Genomic DNA, 9,351 nt, shown 5'->3' on the forward strand with positions numbered 1-9,351 from the left:
TGGGAAAGAGGAGGAGGGAACCCCTTGGGGAGAGAGAAGGCAGTCCCCTGGGGGAAGTGAGGCCCCTGGGACGGGCCACCCACAGGTAAGAGGATCGCGCTGCCTAGGAGAGCGGCAGGACCGGCAGCCCGCGCCCCGCGCCCCGCGCCGGAGTAGGTGGGGTGCCCCTGCGCTCGGGGGGCCTAGGGGCAGGGGTGCGGGCAAAGGCAAAAGAAAAAGAATGGGGCGGGCGCGAGGTCTCAGTTATGGAAAAACGCATTGAGCTCCTCGTACACGGGGCCCCGGTCGTGGTGAAGGTGCATATCGTAAGACAAGAGATTCTCCGAGTGGACGCCCCCGCGCACAGCCGACGAGCCGAAGACCAGCCCGTGGCCCGTGGGCCGCGAGCCGGGCAGCGCCGAGTAGTGCATAGAGTAATGGTAGCTCTTCTCGTGGTCGGGCGACGAGTCCTGCTTGAGCGAGAAGTTGCCATTGAGACAGAGCGGGGGGCTGAGCGGGCCCTCGTACTCGGAGCTGTTGTAGTCCGGGCTCGCACCGCCGCCGCCAGCCGCCGCGTACAGCGTCTCGTAGGCGGCGCAGTAGCCGTGGGTCCGCAGGGCGTGCGCCGCGCCGCTGCCCAGGCCGCCCGCCGCCTGGCACTGTGCGCCCGCCAGGCGCGAGCACGGGTACGGGTAGGGGTGCATGGCGAATGGGCCACCGGAGCCGTGGAAGCGGCCCGTGCCGTCGGCGCCCTGCTCAGTGAGGAAGTTGCGCGAGTTGAGCTGCAGGCAGCCGGCCACCAGGTTGGTGGTGGGCTGCGACAGGCCCTTGCACAGCGTCTGCACGTAGGACACCAGGTCGGGTCGCTTGCCCGAGCGCAGAATCTCAGAGAGCGCCCAGATGTAGTTCTTGGCGAGGCGCAGCGTCTCGATCTTGGACAGCTTCTGCGTCTTGGAGTAGCAGGGCACCACCTTCCGCAGGTTGTCCAGCGCCGCGTTCAGGTCGTGCATGCGGTTGCGCTCCCGAGCGTTCGCCTTCTGCCGCCGCAGCTTGGAGCGCTCCAGGCGCGCCTTGGTCATCTTGCGCTTCTTGGGCCCGCGCTTCTTGGGCCGCTCGCCCTCTGCCTCGTCCAGCCCTTCCTCTTCCTCCTCTTCCTCCTCCTCCTCGCCCCCCAGCTCGCCTTCCTCCTTGACCTCGGCCAGCGCGGCCTCCGGCACCTCGTCAGCACGGAGAGGGACGGGCTTGGCGGCCCGGGCGGGCCCCGGAGCCCCGGGCCCCGGCGGAGGCGGAGGTGGTGGCGGCGCCTCGCCCTTGTCGCTTCTCGGCTCGTCGTCGTCGCCGTCGCCCCAGCTGGCGAACTTGGGCACGTCCGAGAGGAGACCGGGCTCGCTGAACAGGCGGGTCAGCATGGTGCCTGAGGGCGCCCGGCGGGCGGGAAGAGGAGAGAGCGCAGAGTTAGGGGAGCGCTGGGGTCATCCCGACCCCCGTAACCCGCCTCCACCCCCGAGTCCGGGGCGGGTTCCCGCCCGGGGGGCCCTGGGTGCCCACCTCCTCCGCTTGCCGCACCCCGAGCCAGCCCAGCCCAGCCCAGCCCAGCCCAGCCCAGCCCCGCCGCCCGCCCGGGGTCTCGGCACAGGCCCGTTCTCCGGCGCTGGGCCCCGGCTCCACCCCTCGCCTGAACGAGGGGCCGCTCCCCGCGCCGGTCCTCTCCGGGTGTGGTCGGGGACAGAACAGGGGCTTTAGGGAGCAGATCTTTCGCCGGGGGAGGCGGCGCGATCGCCAGGAAGCCTCTTCTCTCCCGGCGGTGGAGGAAGGCTGGGCGGCCGCGGTGGGGCAGCTGCCCCGCTCGGCGGCTCCGGCGGCCCGGGCCCCGCCGCCCGGCTCCCCCGCCCTCCCGTGGCTCTCACCCCCACACTCCCTAATCCAATTTGCAACTTGGCCGCGCGCCGCCCTCGGCTCGGCCCCCACCCCCGCAGCCCCAGTTCCAGAGGCGGGAGGATCGTCTCCTCCAGCCGGGCGTCCCCAGCTCCCGGAGCCGGCTCGGGGCGGCGAGGGCTGAGAAAGCCGGGCATAGGGAGGAGACTGAGAGAAGCGAGCCCCGTCCGTCTCCCCTGCGGTCAGGGACCCCCTTCCCCCCTTTAAACTGCCTCCCTCCCACACGGCTCTTCAGATCTCGTTGTATTTCGGGATTGATGGGAAAAAATCCAAATTTGTTTGTTTGCTTCTCTCTCTCTCTTTTTTTTTTCGGTGGTAGGGAAAGGTCGAAGGTTCCTCCGGGACAACCATGGGTGGGGGTTCCCATCTCAGCCTCTTCACGCCCCCCCATGACCCTGCTTTCCCCCTCCTCCCCAAGCCCATCGCAGGCAGAGACGCCTCCCTCCGCAGCCCACTGAGCTGCAGCCCCTAGGGGAGAGGGAACCCGGGGCGCCTCCAATGCCCACCCCATGAGGGGGCATCGTCCCGGGAAGGGGGGATTTAGGGACCCTCCTGTCGGCCGAAGAAGCTGCCCCCCATCCCCCAAGCGGCGGGTCAGATCTAGCTGCCTTTCGGACAACTTACCTCGGAGAGGAGTCAAGGGGAGAGGGGAGGGGAGGGGGGGGAGGGGGGCAAGAGAGAGAGGGGGGAGAAGAGGAATCTTCTCGCTTATTTCATTGTTCCCCCATCTTCAGGGAGCGGGGGCAGCGGCTCCTCAAGGCGGCAGGCGCCGGCGTCTTCAGAGCGCCATGCGAACCGCGGAGCGAGTGTGGCATCTCTACCAGGCGGGGTACCAGCCTCTATGCCAGGCCATATGGGCTTGGCACGTCACGGGCAGCAGCTATCACATGAGAGACGGTGATTGGCATGCGTCTGCATTGGGGGAGAGCCGGCTCCCCCGGGACCCGCCGCCATCTGTCACTCTCTACTCCAAAAAAAAAAAAAAAAAAAAATTAAATAAATAAAGGAAATAAATAAATATCTCTGCCTCCCTCCCCTCCCCGCCCAACGCAGGGAAAGCAGGGATTGAGAGGGAGGTAGGAGGAGTTGCCCCCCTTGGATATAGAGTCCCCCACAAGGGAACAATGGGGTGGCAAGGCTGGAACTTGGGGGGTTTTGATGTCCCCAATTCTATGCTCCCTCCAGGGCCCTGTTCTGTCCATTTCCTCCCTTGCAGGCTCCCAAAGGTGGGTCAGGGACCAGACCCTCGGCTCCGGAGGAGGGACCTCTATGTTTGCCTCCACCCCACCCCCCGACCCCCAGGAGGATCCCCTCGGTCACAAAGGGACAGCTGAGGCCCCCTCCCAGGGTGGGCGTGGGGGGCGTTCCTGGCCTAAGCCCCATAGGTAGATGTTGGCACCGTGCCATCCCTCATCCCTGTCTGCCCCTCCCCCACCCACCGTCACGCACACACAACATATGTGGCTGAACGCAATTCAAACCAAGGGAAAGACAGAGGAAAGGAAAGACTTGCCTGGATGTCTGTGCCTTTGCATGGGCGTGTGTGTGTCTGTGGGGACATGTGTGTATATCAGTGGCGTCAGCTGATGGGAAAGATTTCCTTGGGTGTTTAGGGGTATATGTAGGTTGGGATGGGAATGGAAAGGAACCCTTGGGATGAGCCAGTGCACCCACCATCTGGGGGTGTGGGAGAGGGCTCAGTCTGGATTCCTAACCCAGAAACTTCTCCCTCCTCCCCCCCCCCCCCCGCTTCCCTGCCTAACATACTTTCCCCCTGCTAGACAAGTGACCATCCCACCAGTGGCTTTGTCTCCTGGCCTCTGACTTGCTTATTTGAGGGAGGAGGGGGCTGAGCTGGGAATTGCCTAAAGTTCCTGGAAGAGGCTCAAGCATTCTCCTCCCCCTGCAAACAAAAATACTGCAAGTACTGAAGCCAACTCCAGCAGTCTTGAGAGTGACCAGGGGGAGGTAGGTCAGACAGGTGTCTTGATAAGGAAGGTAGGAAATTCCTGTTTTATCTTACAGCTCACCTTTCAACCCTCTCCCTGGGCCAGACACAGAGGGAAATGGCACGAGTTGAGGGAGGAAGCTTTAGACACACACACACACACACACACACACACACACGTGTTCCTCACTCTGTGGTGCAGAAAATGGATACACACCCCTACTCCGATAGATTCCTGTGTGTAAGCAGGTAATAGCAACCAGGTGTAGAGAGACCCTCGTCTACACCTTTATTCAGGCATTCGTGTGTTTCAGACCCTCGTTTCCTATCCCTCCCCACCCTCCAGCTTCCATATGCTTAGACAACTTCAATTATACTTTAACCACGTGCCCTTTGGTGGCAACCACGTGCTAAGCACTGGGCGGTGCAAAGACGGGGGTTTCACCCTCAATCTGGACAGGAAGTTTTCTCCCTCTAGGACCTGCAGAAGGGGTCTCAGGCTGGTAAGACACTGATTTGATGCCTGGTAGAATGAATTAGGTTCTAAACAGAGGTACGCATGATGGCCAAGGAGGCCTTGGAGAAGGGGGGCTGGCACTGTGTGAGCCAGGACCAGGTACCGAAAGGCACCTCAAATCTTCCTCCTACAGAGGCCCGTAGAGGGGAACTGACTTGCCCAGGACCACAAAGGGGAGAGCAGAACTTGGTCTAGAACCCAGGGACTTGACTCCCAGCCCAGTGCTCCTTCTACAGTCACACAGTCTGCCTCAGCGGTCTCCAAGGATGAGAAACCAATGGTAAGTTTTCCTCCACTCATACGTCCTGGTTCTGGGAAGGTAGGCTCCCACCCATGGTCTGGCAGATGGTCTGGGGCACTCTGGGCATGGCAGAGAGAGGGGCCAAAGGATAGGCCTTAGGTGGGGCAGAGACTCAGGGGTGCTGGCCAGGCCTTTGTCCATGTTTGGGCGCAGCCTCAAAGGCTTTCCTGTCCCTTTACAGAGGGTGGGGGTCTTCAATCCTGACACATGGCCCTTCTTGAGTCCCCCAGTCACATGGTATTTTGATTACCTGCACATGCTTTGGGCTCTGATTCCTGGCCACCCTACTTACCAGCTTTAAAGAATGCTGAATGCCTTGAGCAAGTTACATAACGGCTCTCAGTCTTGATTTTCCCATCTGTAAAATGGGGACAATTATCCTACACCTCATAGGGTTGTTGTTAGTACTAAATGGGATAGTACCTGTATTGAGTTTAGCACAGGGCTGGCAATAGAGTGCGCCTTCAATAAATGTCCACTCTCCTTTTTATTAAAGCACTTTGTAAACTGTAACATGCTTTATGCTATTAGTTTCTTGCACATACCCCCGGCACATACACACTCAGAATGCTTTGTCTACATGAGAACTGAGTTTTTGTTGAATTAATGGGTGAATGAATGGATGACTAAGTGAATTAATGCTTCCTTGGGGTCGAAAGATACCCCCTGCCCTCTTCTTTGGACACTGGGGCCTGGGTTAAGCCTCACAGGTCCCTACCAGCTCTGCTTTCTGCTCCAGGCAGGAAGCAGACCTCCTCAGCATGGGGGAGCCCTTCAGAGGCTCTTCCATCCCTGCCCTATCTCCTGTCAGGAATGACCTCAGCTCCCTTCAGACCCCCAGAGAAAGAGGCCTGAGGGGTCAGGAGAATATACCTTGGGGTATGGAGAACTTCAGTCCTCTCAGTCTGTTTGCTGCCCCTGTCTTTTCTTCCTTCAGAAAAATGGAACAAGTTTTTCTCACTCGACACATTTCAACTTTTTTTTAGAAGATACAATAAAAAAAAAAAAAAAAAACAGGGGAAAATTGGAACAGAGGGAGGTGTGGGATGGGCCCGCCTTAGACATGGGCTTGAAAGAGGTATAACACACACGTGTCCACATACACATGCACAAGCATGAACATCCAGGGACGTCTGTGCTCCTCTCTGTGCATCCAGAGATGCAGAGATGCAGTGATGGAGAGACAGAAAGAGCCAGAAATGGAAGGAAGGAGACGGAAGGAGAAGGACACCCAGAGATGCCATCTGTTCCTCCCCCTGGCATTGGGGGAAGGGAGGTGGTGAGGGGCCTGGTCCCCTCTGGGTCTCTGAGAGGGAAAGGGGAACGCTGGGCACCTCAGCCAGGTCGGGAAGCCTCCCATCTCTGCTGCCCACTCCCATCCAGGGAGCTGGGAGCTGAGGGTCTGAGGTTCCCATGGAGACATAGCCCCATCCCAGGGGAGGCCACAGTCTGGGCACCTAAAATGGCTGCCTCAGAGGGGTGGCAGCCATTTTGTGCAGGCGTAGGTCCTGGGGGGGAGCATTGGGGATGTAGAGGGGAGAGAGAGGGAAGGGATAGGTCGTTCCTGAGCAGTCTAGGTAATCGTGCTCAGAGGACAGGAGAATGTTCTATAAAACTGCTCTCACCAAAAAAAACCCAAAACAGAACCAAAAACCAAAAACCAAAAAAAAAAAAAAAAAACCCAACACACCACACACACACAAATCTGTAAACCCGCGTTCCATTCTGACACCCAGAAAGGACACCTAGCCAGACGCCACCACCACCACCCGCACCATGCTCCAGATAAGACTGGTGGGGGCAATTGTGCCGGAGGAGAGTTCATTTCCCACCAAAGTGCCAGACCACGAGGGGCAGGCGGATTAGAACCCAGGTGTCCATTCCCCGCCCGCGGCCCTCTAACTCCCGGGGCCTCCCCAGCTGAGGTGGGCAGGCGGGTTAAGAACGAGGACAGGAGCAGGGCGAGGAGGGGGCGGTCTGCTCTGCTAGCCCCCCCTCTGATTTGAGGGGAAGGGCAGGAATGTGGGGCTCCTCTGAGGGCCGGTGCTCCCGGCATCGGCTGTGCTGTGGGGAAGAAGGGAGGGGAGGGGGCCGGCCGGCGCTGCCCAGACGGCGACTCTTCCATCAGTTCGGATGCTCGAAGCTTCCTCCTGAAGTATCAGAGCACCTGCCGCCCTCTTCCCCAGCCCCCTGCCCACCTCAAGTCCAAAAGGACGTTGGGGGAGGGGACCTGCCGCTTCTTCCTGGCTCTGGGGTGGGCACCTGCCCCGCTGCCCCCTCCCCCCACCCGCTGCAGTGTTCTGGGGAGCGGCGGGCACGCCAGATGGCGTGGCTGAGAATGCGGCGACGTTGCCGGGAGGTGAGGGCTGGCACGGGTGACATGCGGCTGCGTGCCTTGTGGTGCCACCGGGGAGGGGGAGGGGGAGGGGAGGACCAGTGAGGTGTAGCCCGCCTCCTCTGTGCTGACCTCCTGGCCTGACCTCCGGAGCTCACTACCAGGATTCTCTTCGACTTCCTTCGCCTGCGCCCTGGGCTCCCGCTCTGGGCCTAGGCGCCACGCAAAGATAGGTGGGCACATGCCCGCCGCTCCAGGCGTGAGCTGAGAGAGTCCTGGGTCAGACCCCGCTAACCAGGGACAAAGGCCGGTGGAGGAGACCCACTAGTCCTCCAGCAAAGCCAGCACCCTTGGGATTGGTCCTTTGCTCCAAGCGTACAGTGACCCGTGCCCCATAACCTTTGACTTCTGGCTTCTGAGCCCTGTTCTTCTGAAAAGAGCTCCTTCCCTGACAGGCTCTGGCCTCTGAGTCCTTTTTTTCGTCAAACTCATTCTCATTCCTCACCAACAGGGTTCCTGGTTGGACATCTCCTCCTGGCAGCCTTCCCTGATCTCCCCAGGCAGCTTCAGTACTTACCACCCTCCGTCAGGAGAAACCATTTACCCATGTCTCCCTGACTTGACTGTGGTGGCTACTTACCTTATATCTCAGTAGTCCGGGGCTTCACATAGGTTGTATACAGTTGGTGCTCAATAAATGCTCCTTGCATTAATGCCTGGCTGATTTATAGGGTTTGGGGTACTGGAGCCTTTCTCCAGAGACTCTTCCAAAGCAGTCAGGTCCAAGGCCCCGGGTCAATCCCTGAGCCCCCAGACTCCGCCTCCTGCCTTTTGCACCAATTTCAGTGTGGGGAGGAGGACTTGGGATGCGGGGGTCACAGGTTCCCCTCAAAGTAGCTTTCAGAGAGAGGGCTCAGGGCATGGAGGCTGAGCCTGGGAGTGCCTGACGCCCATTCCCTGGGCACCAAGCTCAGATTCTGAAGCCACATGAGGCCCCAAATGCCTCCCCTTCCAGGGCGGTTCCTGCCCAGCTGTAGACCCCCTTCTCGGGCCTCACACCTCTCAGCAGGCTCAGAGCCCCTCTCCTTCCTCTCCCTACCCCGCACCTTCCCTGCATGGGGTAAAGGCAGCTCCCCGAGGGGAGGGGAGATGAGGTCCAGGGACACAGCTGAGTCCCACTCCCACTGCCATTTCTTCTTTGCTGATGCTACTCCCCAAAGCCACCCCCCAATATCTCAACCTTCTGTCTTATGGACCTGGCCCAGGCTCTCTTCCCCTGGGAAGCTCTGACTTCCCACAGGCCCTTGCTCCTCTGGCTTCCCACATAGGACCGAGGCCATTCATCCTGTTGAAAAGTCACATCTGAACGTGACATTCCCCTCCGCAAGCACCTTCAGTGGCTCCCCATCACCCCTAGGATCAGGCCATGCTCTTAGGGACACCCTGATCTGGCTGCTACGCAGCTCTCTGTCAACGCTTGTCCCTGCCTTGAACTCTGCCCCTCAGCCACTCTAAACTCCTTCAGTTTTCATAAGCCTCATGTCTATGAGCCCTTGCTCAGGCTGTCCCCTCTGTGTGGAGCACCCTCTCCACTTTCTTCACCTTTTAAGCCTAAGCATCACCTCCTCCAGGAAGTCTCTCTGGGTTAGATGCCCTCTCCAGACTTCCCTAATGCCTTCTGCACACCTCTATGGAGGCACAGGCCATGACCTTTGCCTCATGGGTCTCTCCCACCTGGAAGGCAGGAACTGGTCCCAGAGCCTGGCACATACAATATCCTCAATAAGTGGTCGTGGTGACAAAGGTCCGTCCTGCCACTGCCCAGAAACTGCAGGCTGCAGCCAGGGCAGGACACCTGCCTAGGGAAAGCTCCTCCTCCTTTCCCCTCAGCCTCCCTACAAATCCCCGCACTGACATAGAACCTCAACCTTCCCCCCTGTAAAATGGGCGTGATAATTACAATAAGATACCTGCTAAGCATCAGATGAGTTAACAAATGTGGAAGGGCTGCCTCAGCAACTGCCCCATCCAGGTATGGCTGGTTTTGCCTCAGGCCCCTGATCAACTTAAAAAAAACAAAACCCAACAACAACAACAACAACAACAACAAAACTTTGGGACTTCTCTGATGGCGCAGTGGTTAAGAATCTGCCTGCCAATGCAGGGGACACGTGTTCGATCCCTGGTCCGGGAAGATCCCACACGCCGCGGAGCAACCAAGCCCCTGTGCCACAACTACTGAGCCTGCACTCTAGAGCCCACGTGCCACAACTACCGAAGGCCGCGTGCCTAGAGCCTGTGCTCCGCAGCGAGAAGATATTGCAATGAGAAGCCCG

At 59.5% G+C, this 9,351-nt stretch overlaps 1 protein-coding gene across 1 annotated transcript; it reads right to left on the reverse strand.

Moving 5' to 3' along the window:
* Window positions 1-239: 239 nt before the first annotated feature.
* NEUROD2 (neuronal differentiation 2) lies at window positions 240-1,388 on the reverse strand. The gene has a single exon (XM_060081861.1). The coding sequence runs from the start codon at window positions 1,386-1,388 to the stop codon at window positions 240-242; it is 1,149 nt and encodes a 382-aa protein (XP_059937844.1).
* Between the last annotated feature and the right edge of the window lie 7,963 nt (window positions 1,389-9,351).

The sequence above is a fragment of the Mesoplodon densirostris genome, chromosome 18 (genome assembly GCF_025265405.1).
Source record: "Mesoplodon densirostris isolate mMesDen1 chromosome 18, mMesDen1 primary haplotype, whole genome shotgun sequence".
In the NCBI taxonomy this organism is placed as follows: Eukaryota; Metazoa; Chordata; class Mammalia; order Artiodactyla; family Ziphiidae; genus Mesoplodon; species Mesoplodon densirostris.

Excerpts from the sequence above, each read along its gene's own strand:
- NEUROD2 (XM_060081861.1), bottom strand. The coding sequence starts at position 1,388 with ATGCTGACCCGCCTGTTCAGCGAGCCCGGTCTCCTCTCGGACGTGCCC.